The 18,584-nt window shown below is 44.1% G+C and overlaps 1 protein-coding gene across 1 annotated transcript in view; it reads right to left on the bottom strand.

Moving 5' to 3' along the window:
• Positions 1-4,204: 4,204 nt before the first annotated feature.
• The window catches only part of LOC124555524 (zinc finger protein 84-like), a 299,284-nt gene continuing 284,904 nt past the window's right edge, over positions 4,205-18,584 (bottom strand). The window contains exon 5 of the mRNA XM_047129476.1: positions 4,205-5,060. Within this exon, the coding sequence (XP_046985432.1) occupies positions 4,992-5,060 (69 nt within the window). The 3' untranslated portion in view covers positions 4,205-4,991. The remainder of the gene's footprint in view (positions 5,061-18,584) is intronic.

Raw genomic sequence — 18,584 nt, 5'->3', positions numbered from 1 at the left:
ACATTGGGCGTAACAAAATCAACAGCAATTGCGAAATAATTGATAGTATCCGACACTGTCTTACAAATACACAGTGATCTTTCGAAGTTTCCTTATTTCTAGTATAGCTGCGGCTGTTCGGAATTAAAAGCAGAATTTTCTCCATTTTTTCACTTTTGTAAGCGTACGAGAAGTAACCCGCTTTGTCCCAATTTCTCCTTCCTAAATTATGTCGTTTTTAACCAATTTGAGAGAAATTTTCCGGTTTGTGAGACAGAAATTATGGCAATCCTAGATACATAGAAAGTTGAAGGTAGAGTTATCGCGAAATGGAGGCGAGCGTTACCTGCGTCTCATCTTAAGTTTGGTTTTGTCGAATAGCGGAAACCTCACAACCAGCAGGACACAGACAGTGCTCGAAGACTGGTACAGACTTGTCCAGCGGCCTTTGGCCGTTGTGGAGGGGAGACTGCAAATTCCGTGTGAAATTTGAGTCTTGCCTTTAAAAACGCCCTTATACAAAGACAGCCATCCACTGATTTCTAGGCTCTGGTGTGACAGGCAGCCATTTTAGCAAACCTCAGTTGAGTGGTGCTTCATCGCTGAACTAGCGCCTGATGGCCGCATGTGAAATCTGGGTGTTTATGCTTATTCCGCATTCGTTCTTCGCACCCACAACTGCGACGTAATCATGGGGCTTTGCGACATTGACATTGAAAAGTCCCCTTAGAAAAATTATACAAGACTGTGCTTAAGCTGACACACAATATTTTTAGCGCAACGCAATCTGACTTTCAAAAATCCCTACAAAAGAATGGCCCTGACTAACATTAACCTATATTTTCACAAATCACTTACCTCACAAAAATCTTGGTTACTCGAACTACTGCAATACAGCGAGAGCCACTACTGCCAGCTAAATAAAAGATTCTAACTACTGAAGGCACTAACTACTGATAGGCATAGTTAGCAAATGAAAGATTTTAATAGAGAACAAACAATGTATTTACCTTAATAGTCATCAAAAGTCATAATAAATATAAATATAAATGATATCCAGTCTTACAAATTTCAAAACTCCGCCATTTCTCTCCCCACATCCACCACTGCTGGCGGCTCACCTCCAACTGCGCAACGCTACGCGCTGTTAACATCCAGCTGCCCAACACTACAATGGCCAACAACAATGCAAACTAGCCACAGACTGCACACAGCACAGCCAGTGATTTTCATACAGAGCGCTACGTGGCGTTACCAATAAAAAAACCTATACAGCCTACTTACAACATGTGTGTGTATAAACCAGCAAAGGCTCTCTAAGACGCCCCCCCCCCCCCAGTTTTTTACACCTTTCGTGACTCGCATACACTCCTGTTGGGCACTTTAAAAACGTCCAACAAAAGTGTACAGATGGCAACAAGGGCGTTGCCGAACTGAAAGTGTTAGAGAGACCCTTTGCCATTTTATTCCTGCACATTTAAATGTTGTCGCTCTCTTGTGATCACGGCACAGAAAGGCGCGAAATAACAATACTGAAAACTCACAGACATCTTTTGCTGCTTAGGGTATAGTCCATAGTCGTTTCATCCTGTATACCAGAACAAACATTGCGGTCGCGGCACACTCCAAAGGGGTCAGATGATGTTCAGTGCGGTTCAGGACTACGAAGTCCTCAGAGAAGGGATGAATTATCCGCGAGATGCCAACAATGTCAAAGGTTGTCGAGAACATCGTCCTGTTGTTCAATGCACTACGAACGATCTTTTTTAACAGCGAATTATGTGGGAATCAATACCCCAAGGGGAGGGCTGGTCTCACTGACGCACTTTATGCCTCCCCTGAGACCTTTTTGTGTCGCTTCTGAGCGGCGATGTGTCTGAAATGTTTTCTTCGGCCACCCACAAGAAAACAACATGATTTCAATGATGGCGTCACGATTCTGACCTCCATCGTAGAGGTGTCAAGAGAAGGGATCAAATGCCAGTAAGTGGGGTTGTGACGCACTTCCCATCGTGCGATATGTCCACACTAGAATTGGGTAGAATTATGGTGAAATTTGGTGTAAGTGTGACATCATTAACCCACCTCAAACGCCACATGAACTTCTGATCTCTGGCCTTTTCTTCTGTAGCGGCACTACCGTTTGCGATAGGAAAAGTCAGTTTTGGTGCAATATTTCGGAGCGCATAAGCTACAGCCAGGCGCGGGCCTGTTGACAGTAAGTTACGCTACCAGTGGTTGCGAAGTCGAATGGAGGCCACAGGGCCGTAGACCCGATGAACAGAGTAAATGCAGCGGTTTGCATGGCGCAAGTTACAGGCAGAAGGGGCCCACTGGCCTACCTGGGTGTTATGAGTAAGTGACTCGGAGCAGCACGTTAGCAAAACAGAGGTGCACAGACGTGTATAAATAGGTGCTGGTTTCCTAACCAGGCATTCAAGTGTGGCAGCTCTCCTGTCACACCACCAGCTACACGCAGCAGAAGGTGGGGCGCCAGCGTTCCAGTCCAGGACAGGTCGCTGGTTCAACCCACTGAGGCTGACGCGGGGTCCGTTGCCAGCGAGCGGCGGGGCACTCCACGGCTCGCTACTGCGGGCATGCATACTGACTTCCAACACAGGTTGGAGGCATCGTGAGGCAAGGGCCGCAGATTCGGATACCGGATCGCGGGCGATTGTTGTGGCCATGATCTCAGCCATGCCGGCGAGAAGGACGCAGCTGGCCGCCTGCGGCTCACACCAACCGGCTTGAGTCGGCAGGGACGCAGACCGCCGAGTCAACTGCCGGCATCTGGACGACGTCGCAACTCTGCTGACGTACAAGGCTCGACACAGCATTGCACTGCACGGGTCGCTGGGGTGCTTCCTCAGCATAGCGAGGCCCTTCGACACAGACCGAGGGGAACACAGCATTGTAATTGGAAACAATAAATCACTTGGAAAGCTCGGACGAGTCTTAATATGGTGCCTCTACCTGTTCCCGCTACGTTTGGTCATCCTGATACATTCGGGGGCAGAAGTGCCCACTAAACTTCGTATGTGTAAAGACCTTACTGTTTGAAGCGTTGTTGAGGCTGAGGGTGAGAACGGAGGGCGCTACGCTTTTACACCATTACAGAGGGAAGTTATTGGCACCTTTGAGCCAAATTTCAAATTTCTGCTTCGCAATGGGAGAAGATTACAGGGTTTCGAAAAAGTGACCCTTTAATTGTGTTGCGCAATGTAGATAGCAAATATGAAGATTGTAAGATTCACAGTCTGTTTCATGTGGTACTTCACACTTGTTGGTCAGTCAATGGGGATCTTTTCTCCCACTGATATTCTTGTACATATAATCAACGTCTATCAGTAACTATTAACACAATCATTAGTACAGGCACTGCCTGACAGAACACGTGAAGCATCCAGAAAGTGAGGTGGAAATTAAATGAAGCTTCACAGGTTTTTTTTGAAAGGGAGGGGGATTGTATGTCATGTTACTGCAGAGATTACAAAATAGAGTAAAATTTACAAAGAACTTGGCAGTATGAGCCCACTTATTAGTACGATTCTGCACATCCTCTGACGTGGATGCATGCACTGATGTGTTTGTCATAAAGCCATTACATCTTTTCCTAAGGTAAGTTCTGGACAACAACTGTTGTTAATGGTCCTTGATATACCTGGTACTGCCACTGGGACGATGTTGACATTCGAGATGTTCCAACACATGAGCGAGTCCCACACAGGTTTTATCGGTGACACATTTGGGGACCTAGCTGGCCACAGGAATACTTCCAGAAGATTCAGACAGTTCATAGAGACACGTGCCATGTGTGAAGAACCATTGTCCCATTGAGGAATGGCACCAAGGTACTGTCGCATGTAAGGTAACATATTGCGACTGTACCTTTTGGGTACTGCTGCTGAGTTGCTCTTCTAAACAGCGTACCATATGAGCAAATCAGTTGCCTGTTTACCTGCAGTTACTAATACTTATGTATTTGGGTTATGCAAGGGTCTGTTTAAAAAGAATAGCTCGATATAGTCATACGGTCGAGCTATGCACATCTGGTATCATGCTCCACAATTAATTCTCTGGAAATAAATAACCTGTAGCAGTGATCCTGCAATCAAACAGTCTATGAATAGGCTAGAATTACGAGTTAATAAAACACAAAATAAAGTTAAATCAATCATTTAATAACGAGGGTTCTATTCTAATGTCTGTAATTGATGTAAACGACAGAGAATTATGTTGAATAATGGTTATTCAAGAATGGACATTACAGATAAATGGGATGTGGTCCTACGATATTCATTTAAAATACAGACAGAAAATACTCTTATCATATGCAGTAGAGTTACGTTGAGAATCGAAGGAAAATCCCCAAACTAAGTAGTCATCAAAGACACGCGAATACTAAGTCTATTTCGTAATCAAAATACACGAAATACTCACAAGCTCAAAACAGTTAAGAGTTCAACATGATGATTCACAGATTTTCATATGCAATATAAACAATAATAACTCATATTCTGTCTATCCCCAGTTATGCAATACAAGCGGAAAAATTTGAGAGTCCTACGTTGGAGCACATTCAGACTTCTCGAAATATACAGTCCCTTCAGAAATTATAACTATGGTAGCGGCCGTTCACCACCCAGAATGAATCACCTACATGACAGAATACCAGTCGTTACCACAGCAAGTCTACCTCCTTCCCCTGAGCTCTTCACTCGAAAAAGTGTCCTTGTCTCTTGACTCCAAAAGTGTTTCGCTACTCTCTGCTTTTCCATTGGCTAAAGGCCATTCTCACCAAAAATATGTGTTTCTTAAGTTCTACAGACATCATTTGATTCTTCTGTGTGTTTCACTTTTTTGTCAGACAGTGTAGGTCGTCAATCTGCAAGTCATTTATTTTGAAGCCGGTAGAGTGGGAGTCTGTGTTGAGACGGATAGTGCTCGAGGCACGTTAGGTGCCCCACAGTCTTATACACGTTGTTCAAGTTTATTACTCTGAAAGCAGCAGATTAAAGTTTCTCATCCGTAATCGAAGAAGCTTGCAAGTGAACACAAACGGCAGGCAGCTCATTCCACACCTGGAAGAAAAAATTACAGTGAGGTTACATATTAATTGCATGAAATGAACTCATATTCTGAAGCTACGAGGGTAATCCCAAAAGTGAGGTCTCATATTTTTTTTATAAGTACATAGACCTGTTTATTTCTGCAATGGTTTACATCACTTTACAGCTTGAACATTTAGCTATTTTTCGATATAATCATCATTTCTGTCGATGCATTTTTGTGGACGCTGTGGCAGTTTTTGTATGCCCATGTCATACCAGCTCGCTGTTCAGAAAGTTATGAACCTCTTCTTTCACCTCGTTTTCAGAGCTGAATCGCTTTCTGGCCAAATGTTCTTTTAACGTAGGGAACAGGTGATAGTCACTGCGCGCCAAGTCAGGACCATAGGGTGGGTGAGTGAGTACGCCCTTGCTCAACATTCCTCTTCTCCGGTTCTGAAATGCCCGTTTGAGTTTTTGCAGAGCGTCACAGTACCTGTCAGAGTTAACTGTGGTCCCAGTGGGCATAAAGTCGACCAACAATACCCCTTTCCGATCCCAAAAAACGGTTGTCATGGCTTTACCGGCAGAATGCAAACTCTTTACACCACTTACGAACATTTTTGACATCCATGCAAGACTTACCATACACTTCCGTCAGTTGACGATGGATTTCAATCGTCGCAGTGCCCTTTGCGCTAAAAAACCGAATAACTGCGCGCAATTCGCACTTGGCCGTAACATCCAACTGCCACACAGAGTTCTGTACTTATAAAAAAAAGTAGGAGACCTTACTTTTGTTATTACCCTCGTACATTAAACAGTAATACACACGCAAAAACACGGCCAGATCAATACAGAAATTTACAACACGAGATGTTGAGACATTCAATTGATGAAGATAGTTACATTAGTATGTCACTATATGGACCAACCAGAGGACAAGAAAGAAAGTACCTTGCAAGCCTATGAAGTGGAAAAGAGCGTACATTCCAGTAACCTAGGTAATGTCGTCGACAACAGCCGAGATTTTAACAGGTGAACACCATGTCATTTTTCAAGACACAAATGAAGCCAGAAATCGTTCTGATAGCAGTGATCATTGAGAGAACAGGATTGTATGTATTGTATTGTATGTTAAACGGGGACCTAGAAACGACGGAGAGGCTCCGTCCCCGCCGCAGCCGCAGTGCTCCACAACCCCACGACGACTACCGCAGACCACTACCTTCATCCCTCCGCCGCCCCACACCGAACCCAGGGTTATTGTGCGGTTCGGCCTCCTGTGGACCCCCCCCCCCCCCCCGCCACACACACACACACACACACACCCACACCAGACGAGTGTAACCCCTATGTTTGCGTGGTAGAGTAACGGTGGTGTACGCGTACGTAGAGAACTTGTTTGCGCAGAAATCGCCAACATAGTGTAACTGAGGCGGAATAAGGGGAACCAGCCCGCATTCGCCGTGGCAGATGGAAAACCGCCTAAAAACCATCCACAGACTGGCCGGTTCACCGGACCTCGACACAAATCTGCCGGGCGGATTCGTGCCGGGGAGCAGGCGCTCCTTCCCGCCCGGAAAGCCGTGCGTTAGACCGCACGGCCAACCGGGCGGACAAGAGAACAGGCTACTAAGCAGAAATCTACATCCAGTGCGTCGGGAGAAACTCAAGTTTAACACTGCGAGCCTCCTCAAGCCGTTGCATGTGAGGTACAGACCTTTCGCATGTTTTGTTTGCTGGTCAAGACGATAGTGCACAATGGAGGCGCAAGTCCATGGATCTTACTGTATTTACGACTCAACAGAATATGGGGTTTGCCGTTTCTGAAAAAAATATCTTGAAACTAAGCATTACTCACCAATGGTGTTGACTTTTTTTTTTTTTTGCTAATTATGTGTTTCTCTTAGCATATGAAAAGAGGGTGTTTTGCAAAAGCAGCGTAAGTTGCTATGAAATAATACAATTGGAGAAGCAAAGAACCTGAGAGGCGAATCAAATACAAGGAATTTTGCAGGACATCAGGAGACAGAAGAGAGACAGAAAAGTATGTGCTATGTGGCCGCTTCGCTACTAGACCTGGCCCTAGACTCGAAGTGTGTTAGGAAGTTGCTCAAGCCTGGTCAGAATGTAAGCAATTACGATCAGCCGGATCATATTCACGACAAGTTACGTAGTGCTCCGCTTATCGCTTGATTACTTATTACACAATATCTGTACTCGCTGGGTGAATACCTTAGCTGTGCAGCTGTGAACCTGGTTCGATGTGCATTATGTTCAGGGAATACCTGTGTGTTGAGACTGACAACTGGATTCCCTCAGTTACTTCTTTGTACTCTGTTATTAAATCATAGCAGAATTCAAACAATACAACCTGACTAATCAATTTTAAACAGTATTTGTTGTTATTTGACTATGATTCTCTCTCTTTTCTAGCGTTTATTTCAATGTACAGTGCGATCTACCGATGTTTGTTTGAAATGGCTGTAATACAAACCCCCACTAATAATGTACAATCTCAAACTAACAACAGTGCATTAACTTATCTTGGCTGGTTGTATTTTCTCCTAGGGCTGTAGGCCCGCTGCTGCCGTCGAATAGTGACCGACTTGCTTCCCACTTTCGATAAGTTCGCCGAACGATAACATCCGTGTTGATTTCGCTAACTTTCGGCTGGCGGCGCTTTGCTATTCCATTCCACCGCTGTACAGACTGGTCAGTCAGGCTTGTCAGTAGTCAGTGCACTGTATGTGAGCGGTAGAGGTCGACATAATGAGAAGGGAAAAGGGCAAGAAGCTGTTGGTGACAGACGGTTATAAATTCTCTGTGTCTCGTCAGTGACCTTGATAGATGGTTCAAATGGCTCTGAGCACTATGGGACTTAACATCTGAGGTCATCACTTCCCTAGAACTTAGAACCACTTAAACCTAACTAACCTAAGGATATCATACACATCCATGCTCGAGGCAGGATTCGAACCTGCGACCGTAGCGGTCGCGCGGTTCCAGACTGAAGCGCCTAGAACCGCTCGTCCACACCCCTTGATAGATAAAAGCGTACGAGGAGAACATGTAAGTGTTTTGTGAAGTTAAATTTTAATTGTATTGTTGGTTCGCAATTAGATCGTAATCACGTAAAGGTTAACTCTGGTGTATGAAACCGGCAGAGAGTCAGCAATATTGTGATGAGCAAGACTGAAGCATATTTGTGTGAGCATACCTCCAAACTTATACCTCTAGAATTATGTAATGGTTATATTTACACTGTCACAACTCAGAATATGGTTCCAATAAGAAAAATATTAGTGCCACTCGATTACGCCAACTTCCATAATACACCCAGTAACTTACGAGAATTACATGAAGCATGAAGCACTGGTGAGAACTGTTTTCCACACAAACAAGGGGGAAATTTTGTTTATTTGTGAACGACTCTGAGAAGAAAATTACGTATTTCTCATGCAAAAGCAGTTTGAATGTTTTGAAAGAGTCGAGAAATTTATTTATAGATGGGACCTTCAAGAGTTGTCCCAAACTGTTCCACCAAATATTTACAAATATTTATAATTCATGACTAAATAAAAAAAACTATTTACCACAGTTGTTTCTTTTGCTCCAAACAAAAAAATAAAACACATAAGGAAACATCACCAGGCAGTTGCTTGCGTTTGGCCGCAAATGAGTATAAAGGGCTGCAGATTTCATCTCGGTAGATATTGTAGAGAAAGATCTACTCATTGGGCTTACCAGGTGATTTTAAATCAGAGGAAACTGAAATCAGAAGGTTTCTGAGAACTTTGTTTGGACTACCTCTCCTGCCTCCTGAACAAACTGACGATCGCTTTGTTGAAGACCACAAACCTAACAATGAATACCTGGATGAATTTTTCGATTATTCACCTGGTGCCTTTATTGTTGCAGACAGCGACTTTCCACCCACTGTGTGTGCCGACTTCAGATGTAGTTCTGAACGGACTACTAACTGATGTGAGGCATTCCACTCTAAATTGAGCGCTCAATTTTGCTCTTCTCATCCCAACATATTCCACCTGCTGGAGACATTAAAGGGTGTTCAAATTGAAACTTACGCTAAAATGAGAAGCAGGAAGAAAACTACCTCAAACAAGTCGGGAAAGTTATTACTTCTGCTTGACAATGGCTATTTAGTTTCCACTGTACTTATATAATGAGAATATCAAAAAGCCAAACGTTTCGAACCATACCTACTGCATGTAGACAGTCCTAAGCCTGTGTAAAATAGAAAGGGAAATGTTATGGTACTGTTGATAGCTTATGGTAATCAACACGAACGCTATGGAAAAACAAGAGTACAGCTAATGGGAATCAATACGATCGCCATCGGAAAAATACGATGGCAGCTAACGAGAATCAAGACGTCCGTTTCGGAGTGGATTTGGAGTCAGCCTACAGGCCAACGCCATTATTTAAAGTTTATAGTGATACTTGAAGGATATAATAAACAAAAACTTTACGGAATGTTCATTTGGCTCCATGTCATCTCGAAAATATTCAGGATAAGTGGGGATAAAATTAGGCATTTTTGATTTCACTAAATACTTTTCAAGTAACTTGCTGCAGTAATATGTCAGATGGTTCAAATGGCTCTGAGCACTATGGGACTTAACATCTGTGGTCATCAGTCCCCTAGAGCTTAGAACTACTTAAACCTAACTAACCTAAGGACGTCACACACATCCATGCCCTAGGCAGGATTCGAACCTGCGACCGCAGCAGTCGCGCGGTTCCGGACTGCGCGCCTATAATATGTCAATGACGTATGTAACATCTAGTCTGAGATCTTAGTGACACTGTGTAAAAGTTTCATTGTCATTTAGTTATTATTTGAGGACGAACAGAAGTTTCCTTTAAATATAATTTGCGTACTGTTACACCACGCTCTCGGGTAAGATTATGTTGGCCTGGGGCAAGAGCACGTAGTGGGTACTTTTACCCCAACTGAAGAAAATTAAAATGATTACAAATACACTACTGGCCATTAAAATTGCTACACCACGAAGATGACGTGCTACAGACGCGAAGTTTTAACCGACAGGAAGAAGATGCTGTGATATGCAAATGATTAGCTTTTCAGAGCATTAACACAAGATTGGCGCCGGTGGCGACACCTACAACGTGCTGACATGAGGAAAGTTTCCAACCGATTTTTCATACACAAACAGCAGTTGACCGCCGTTGCCTGGTGAAACGTTGTTGTGATGCCCCGTGTAAGGAGGAGAAATGCGTACCATCACGTTTCCGTCTTTGATAAAGGTCGGATTGTAGCCTATCGCGATTGCAGTTTATCGTATCGCGACATTGCTGCTCGCGTTGGTCGAGATCCAATGACTGTTAGCAGAATACGGAATCGGTGGGTTGAGGACGGTAATACGGAACGCCGTGCTGTATCCCAACTGACTCGTATCACAAGCAGTCGAGATTACAGGCATCTTATCCGCATGGCTGTAACGGATAGTGCAGCCACGTCTCGATCCCTGAGTCAACAGATGGGGACGTTTGCAGGACAACAACCATCTGCACGAACAGTTCGACGCCGTTTGCAGCAGCATGGGCTATCAGCTCGGAGACAATGGCTGCGGTTACCCTTGACACTGCATCACAGACAGGAGCGCCTGCGATTGTGTACTCAATGACGAACCTGGGTGCACGAATGGCAAAACGTCATTTTTTCGGATGAATCCAGGTTCTGTTTACAGCATCATGATGGTCGCATCCGTGTTTGGCGACATCGCGCTGAACGCACATTGGAAGCGTGTATTCGTCATCGCCGTACCGGCGTGATGGGGATGAGGTGCCATTGGTTACACGTCTCGGTCACCTCTTGTTCACATTGACGGCACTTTGAACAGTGGACGTTACATTTCAGATGTGTTACGACCCGTGGGTCTACTCTTCATTCGATCCCTGCGAAACCCTACATTTCAGCAGGGTAATGCACGACCGCATGTTGCAAGTCCTGTACTGGCCTTTCTGGATACAGAAAACGTTCGACTGCTGCCCTGGCCAGCACATTCTCCAGATCTCTCACCAACTGAAAACGTCTGGTCAATGGTGGCCGAGCAACTGGCTCGTCGCAATACGCTAGTCACTACTCTTGATGAACTGTGGTATCGTGTTGAAGCTGCATGGGCAGCTGTACCTGTACACGCAATCCAAGCTCTGTTTGACTAAATGCCCAGGCGTATCAAGGCCGTTATTACGGTCAAAGGTGGTTGTTCTGGGTACTGATTTCTCAGGATCTATGCACCCAAATTGTAATGCAATGTAATTACATGTCAGTTCTAGTATTATATATTTGTCCAATGAATACCCGTTTATCATTTGCATTTCTTCTTGGAGTAGCAATTTTAATGGCCAGTAGTGTAAAATAAATAATGGGTAAAGCAATTTGGAACTCTTTATTTTTCGGCGAATTAAATAAAGTTAATGTCGTAATGATATGACAGTAAGGCCGAAGAAACTTTTATCGAGGGAAAAACAGTTCAAGCCGGCGCTGTGGCCGAGCGGTTCTAAGTGCTTCAGCCCGGAACCGCGCCGCTGCTGCGGTCGCAGGTTTGAATCCTGCCTCGGGCATGGATGTGAGCGATATCCTTAGGTTAGTTAGGTTTAAGTAATTCTAAGTCTAGGGGACTGATGATGTTAAGTCCCATAGTGCTCAGAGTCATTTTTGAATGCAGTGCAGCGGTATTGCTTGTTCTTCCCCCACTGAAAACGTTTATCGCGAATCATCCGAGGTGCTCACTACTTTTGCCGATTTTAAGACGTATTCTTAAACCAGCCTTTGAAAGCCCGGCAACTTTGGATGCTTGCTGTGTTGCTCTCCCATTTTCAGTAAGGCCAGGAGCTTCATGGTAGAGGGGCTCTATTAATGGCTGTCGAGTTGATATTATCGGTCAGTTTCTGTAAAAGGCATGTCACTATGGAGTACGTGATTATATTTGAAGTGCGTTTGACAGATAGGTAAATTTGATAAACTACAGAGAAGAAATATTAATTTATTTATTTAATCTCATCAGATTAAGGCCATTAGGCCCTCTCTCGAATCACCGAGCGAGGTGGCGCAGTGGTTAGCACACTGGACTCGCATTCGGAAGAACGACGGTTCAATCCCGTCTCCAGTCATCCTGCTTTAGGTTTTCCGTGATTTCCCTAAATCGTTTCAGGCAAATGCCGGGATGGTTATTTTGAAAGGGCACGGCCGATTTCCTTCCCCATCCTTCCCTAACCCGAGATTGCGCTCCGTCTCTAATGACTTCGTTGTCGACGGGACGTTAAACACTAACCTCCTTCCTTCCTTCCTTCCTTCCTTCCTTCTGTTACATCGGACCAGTGTTCCACACATCATAGTTTCACCATGACAGTAGTTTGAAATAAGAAAAACAGATTAATCTAGTGACAAAATGAATAAAGAGCAATGACTAAGACATAGTAAAGTAAGTACTGGCAGTATTATTACAACAGCTGCTATACATAAAATTAAGATAAAAGCAATAATAATAAAAGAAAAAGAAAAAATGAAATAGTAATGGTAAACATGAGAAAAATTGGCAGTAGTAATGAAGATTTATGCAGATGTGCATTAATATATTAGTGTATAAAGTAGATGTTTACTGGTATAGCGAGTTTTGGGGAACTGAGATTCAAGAAGGCCGCATCAGTTAAGAAAACACTGGGAACTGAGGAAGATCTAGTAGGAAAGAAGGAAGTAATGGGGTGAAGTGCATTCTTGTACAGAGCAAGGCATTAATGTTGCTTAGGCCGGCCGAAGTGGCCGTGCGGTTAAGGGCGCTGCAGTCTGGAACCGCAAGACCGCTACGGTCGCAGGTTCGAATCCTGCCTCGGGCATGGATGTTTGTGATGTCCTTAGGTTAGTTAGGTTTAACTAGTTCTACGTTCTAGGGGACTAATGACCTGAGAAGTTGAGTCACATAGTGCTCAGAGCCATTTGAACCATTTGAACTGTTGCTTAAGTAAATACGTCATTAACTGTTTTTTGAAGCCGGACATGTTTTTAAGTTATCTAATATAACGAGGGAAGTTATTCCAGGGTCGTGTTCCTGCTACTGTAAAGGGCTTCGAGAAGGTGACTGGGCGATGTAGTGGAACAGAGAGGATTTTATTATGATGGGAAAGTGTGTTTCTGTCATGTTGTTCAGACATGAGCGTTAAGGACGAGGAGAGATATGAGGGACAGTGTACATTTATAAGGCAGTAAATGAGACAGAGTGTATGGAAATCTCTGCGTTTGTCTGCACGCAGCCACGACAGTTGTGCATGTGCTGGTGAAATGTGATCAAAAATTCGAACGTCACAGATATATTCGACGCAGGCATTCGTGACCAGTTCCAGACGTCGCGAATTATCCTGAGAGAGACCTTCTAGGATAATATCGCTGTAGTCACTGATTGGGAGTATAAGCGTTCGTACTAATTTCTTTTTCAGATCGAAAGGGAAGAGTATTTTATATTTTTGTAGGGCATGAAGGGATTCTGATACTTTTTTGCACACTGCAGTGCTCTGTCCAATTTAGATTTCCATCTATTATTACTCCTAAACTCTTTGCTGAGGGAGAGACGTTGATATTTGTTCCATTTAGGATTAGGGATGGTACGGATTCCCGATGTTTTGGGCTAATGAGCTTAGAGTGACCAACAAGTACCGCTTGGGTGTGGTGGTGTGTTGGGGCTTATGGGCGCTCAACATCGAGGTCATCAGCGTCAAGTTCCGCTTGGGTTTTAGATGGGCTGAGTTTTAGTCCTAAGTTCTCTAAGGTGAATAATGGGGCATCCGAGGTAAACAAATACCAATAAAAAATGCTTGAGTACTCTAGACTGTACAAGTCAACAAAGTACAAGTTATCTGGAAAAAGTTAGCAAATGGCTTCTTGATGGGTAAAACCACCCACTGTGATTTTCTACCAGATCAGGCCTGCATACTTTTACACCAACCCGCTATTTCCTTTTCGGCAGCGTAAAGATCGCCGGCCGAGCGGTTCTAGGCGCTTCAGTCCGGAACCGCGCTGCTGCTACGGTCGCAAGTTCGAATCCTGCCTCGGGCATGGATGTGTGTGATGTCCTTAGGTTAGTTAGGTTTAAGTAGTTCTAAGTCTAGGGGAATGATGACCTCAGATGTTAGTCTAATGGTGCTCAGAGCCATTTGAATCATTTGAACCAATGTAAAGATCACACACAGCTGAAGACATGGAGATCAAGGTGGATATTGGAAGCTTATAGCCTCCAGTTCCGGTACCTACTTTATCTAATATCTAAATAGATTTAGGTTCACCTAATACGCAATCAAAATTACACTAATTTTACATCTAAAACGTACAAAAGTGACTTACCGCATTTTCTGTAGCTGTGAGCATTCTAATGCCACAACGTTTCAGAAGAGAGATGATGGGGTGATGTTGCGCCGTCTGGTAGGTGAACGGTGAACTTCTGCTTTGGGTACCTAAAAACTACCGAGCGAGGTGGCGCAGTGGTTAGACACTGGACTCGCATTCGGGAGGACGACGGTTCAATCCCGCGTCCGGCCATCCAGATTTAGGTTTTCCGTGATTTCCCTAAATCGCTCCAGGCAAATGCCGGGATGGTTCCTTTCAAAGGGCACGGCCGACTTCCTTCCCCGTCCTTCCCTAATCCAATGAGACCGATGACCTCGCCGTCTGGTCTCCTTCCCCGAAACAACCAACCAATCAACCTAAAAACTTCATGCATACTCTTGCCCCGCGCGTACCTTTACCCCCACCTACCCTACATCTGCGGCTGACAATGCATCTGCTTACTACTCCCATCGATATTGTGCCAAGACGGATCAACTTTTAACACGGTGGCTTGTGATGTAATTGTTATGGCATCAACCGACTTATGTGCCAGAATTAGAGTGCATCTTCTGATTCAAATTGTGTTTGATATAATTTTAATTTGTATTGGTGTCTAATTGTATGGATAATTCAGTACATCCAAATGACATTCGGTGTTCCCCATAAATCTATTGATTCAATCTGAGTGACAGAGCTGAAAATAAAAAAAACTGCTAGAAAAAAGCCAAAATAAAAATGAGTCAGAGTTTTTGTGCTGTATATCAAATGATTCCGTTTGATCAGACGATTACGAAATTGAAATTTGATTCTGTTTGAGCAAATTATTACAAGAGTTATCGGTGTATCGTAGCGATGTTTTAAGTTCTTAATTAACAGTAAGTAAAATCTAGTCTTTTAAGTAAAACTAGTTATCACAATCGAGATATTATGATCTCGTGTTTCGAATACTCCACCTCAGTTGTTTAAAGAGCCTTTTCTAAGAAAGTGTCGAAATTAAGACGACTGTACCTCTCGTATCTTAAGATTAGTTCACGAAAGCTATCCCCACAAAATCTGTTATCCGACTGTGGATAAGGTATGGTTCTGACTTACAACAAATATCCGTAGTGTTAGGTATAATTTCTAAAAAGGTAACCAAAAACGAACATTCGAATTATGAATAGAGATATAGAATTTCAAGTAATCTTAGGTTGTAACGGGAAGTGTCTCTCAGGTTACATCAGAAGTAAGTTTTATTATGGAAAAATTTAGGTTATGATGAAAAAAGGGCCTTCCCTCTGAAGCAACTGAATAGGAATAGCTTGTTGGCCGCAATCGATCTCGGATTTATGAAGCGAGCGAAGATTTTAGTAGAATCGTATCACTCCAGGGTCTGTTTTCATGATTTTGCAAATGTACTTTAACTTTTGTGTTCGGATCCCATGGTTTTCGTTTAAAACCAATGGAGGGAAATCGTATGGACTGTCTGTGAATAGTGTAAACTTTGTTCAGCGTATTAGCTGATTTTAACTGTTTGTATATCTATTCCACGGGGCGAGGATTGGGGAACAGTCAAGCATTTGCCTTATCGAGCGTGGGAAACCACCTAAAAGCACACTCAGTTTGGCCAGGCTACCAGACCAAAGACCGTTAATCCATCATGCAGATTCGATCCAACTTTGGCTCACCTCCCTGTCTCGCAAACTTGCGCGTTCGTTAATGCCATACGACCAGGTTATCAAATGGTTCAAATGGCTCTGAGCACTATGGGACTTAACATCTGTGGTAATCAGTCCCCTAGAACTTAGAACTACTTAAACCTAACTAACCTAAGGGTATCACACACATCCATGCCCGAGGCAGGATTCGAACCTGCGACCGTAGCAATCGCGCGGTTCCGGACTGAGCGCCTAGAACCGCGAGACCACTGCGGCCGGCGACCAGGTTATCAGTAACTATTACGCTACAGAGCCTACTAACGGAAAAGGTGGCAAAACGCTTAAGCTATTAATTAAGTTGTGAGAAAAGGGATATGCGTTGCGGCTGAGGATTGGTACGAACTGAATCGCTTCTAGGAAGTCACCGACCTTGCGGCGTGTGATCTTCTGCCGTAAAACCCACAGCCGGACGTAAGACTGTCATCCTGTCGCAGTCACATTCCACACAGGTGAGATCTTCTTTCCGCAGAAGGAAAGCAGTTTCGGAAGCACCTCACCTTCAGAATGCCCCACGCACGCATTCCGCACTATGACAGCATTCAGCGGGAATGTTTTGCCTGACCTGTTCCCCCAATTACACAGGTTTCCACAGCGATAAAACTGTTTCTGTATACAGCGAAACCAGACGTGGACCCCAAGAAAGTGGTGGGGGTTCTTCGCTTCATGAGCCCTCCCTCCACAAAACAACATTTTATTAAAAGCATTTATATTTTAACATGCCGAATATTAATCTTCAAAATGTTCAACAAACTTTCGGAGAAAACAGTTTGGTGACAACTGAGAGTCTCTAAAATGAAGAAAACCTAAAAAAAAAATAACACGCTTCGTTTAGCACAGGGTATTTTTCAGTTATGTTCCCGATGGTTCGCTCACGTGGATTGGTTTTTGCCCTGACTGGCTGCAGAAAACATTCCAGCCATGGAAAGGTGCCAGTTCACAGGCTGGAATACCCTTTGCCAACAACAAATCTGACACGGTTCGTGAGTCCACAGCTGAACCCAGCAAATCACAGGAAGTTCAGGGAAGGCAAGACAGTAGGGAAAAACACTGATTTTCCTGAACGTAGGTGGAAGCGACAGAAAGAGTCAGCATTTCCCCATCAGCATTCTCAGATGGCCACCATCTGCAGACTTGCGTTCACAATCTTACAGCTAAGTGAAATAGTTTGAATCGAGTTCAGACTGCCGCGCGGGATTAGCCGAGCGGTCTCAGGCGCTGCAGTCATGGACTGTACGGCTGGTTCCGGCGGAGGTTCGAGTCCTCCCTCGGGCATGGGTGTGTGTGCTTGTCCTTAGGATAATTTAGGTTAAGTAGTGTGTAAGCTTAGGGACTGATGACCTTAGCAGTTAAGTCCCATAAGATTTCACACACATTTGAACATTTCGAGTTCAGACTTCGATTTTATACCGAATAAATTATGTTATCAAAGTTGTGAAAATGTGTTGCTATTATAGTTCTTAAGACAATCGCACAACACAATTACTTCTCAAAATGTTGAACAAGTGGTTTCCGGATAATATATTCTACACATCTGTACTCTGCGAATCACTGTCAAGTGCATGGGAGAGGGCACATCGCATTGTATCAATTATTTGGGCTTTCCCCGTTCCATTTACGTATGGAGGGCGGGGAGAATGGATGTTTAAATGCCTCTGTGCATGCTATAATTAATCTAATCTTTTCCTCACGATCGATATGTAGGGGATCCCTCTGTGATATGTAGGGGGGTTGTAGTATGGTCCTAGAGTCATCATTTAAAGCCGGTTCTTAAACCTTTGTTAGTAGACTTTCTCGGGATAGTTTACATGTGTCTTCAATAGTCTGCAACTTCAGTTGTTTCATCACCTCTGTGACACTCTCCCGCAGGTCAAACAAACCTGGGGCGGCCGCTGTGGCCGAGCGGTTCTAGGCGCTTCAGTCTGGAACCCCGCGACCGCTACGGTCGCAGGTTCGAATCCTGCCTTGGGAATGGATGTGTGTGATGTCCTTAGGTTAGCTAGGTTTAAGTAGTTCTAAGTCTATGGGACTGATGACCTCAGATGTTAAGTCCCATATTGCTCAGAGGCATTTGAACCATCAAACAAACCTGTGACTATTCGTGCTGCCCATCTCTGTATATGTTCAATATTCCCTGCAAGTCCTATTTGGTACGGGTCCCAACACTTGAGCTATATTCTAGCATGGGTCGCATGAGTGTTTGTAAGCAACCTCCTTTATAGACTTTTTATCCCAGTATTCTACCATTAAACCGAAGTCTGCTACATGCTTCGCCAACGACTGAACTTATATGACCGTTCCATTTCGTGTCCCTACTAAGTGTTGCACCAATGTAATGGTGTATGGGCTTACAGATTCCAACTGCGAGTCAGTGATATTATATTTACAGGATATTATACTTCATTGGTGGACTATCGGGGGGGGGGGGGGGGGGTGCGGAGGGGCTTCTGCTCCTGGGGGGCCTCGAAATCTCGAGGACCTCGAGATTTGAGGTCC

Source organism: Schistocerca americana, chromosome X, assembly GCF_021461395.2.
Source record: "Schistocerca americana isolate TAMUIC-IGC-003095 chromosome X, iqSchAmer2.1, whole genome shotgun sequence".
NCBI classification, from domain to species: domain Eukaryota; kingdom Metazoa; phylum Arthropoda; class Insecta; order Orthoptera; family Acrididae; genus Schistocerca; species Schistocerca americana.
The sequence above is the reverse complement of the archived record's forward strand: the minus strand, read 5'-3'. Positions and strand labels throughout refer to the sequence as shown.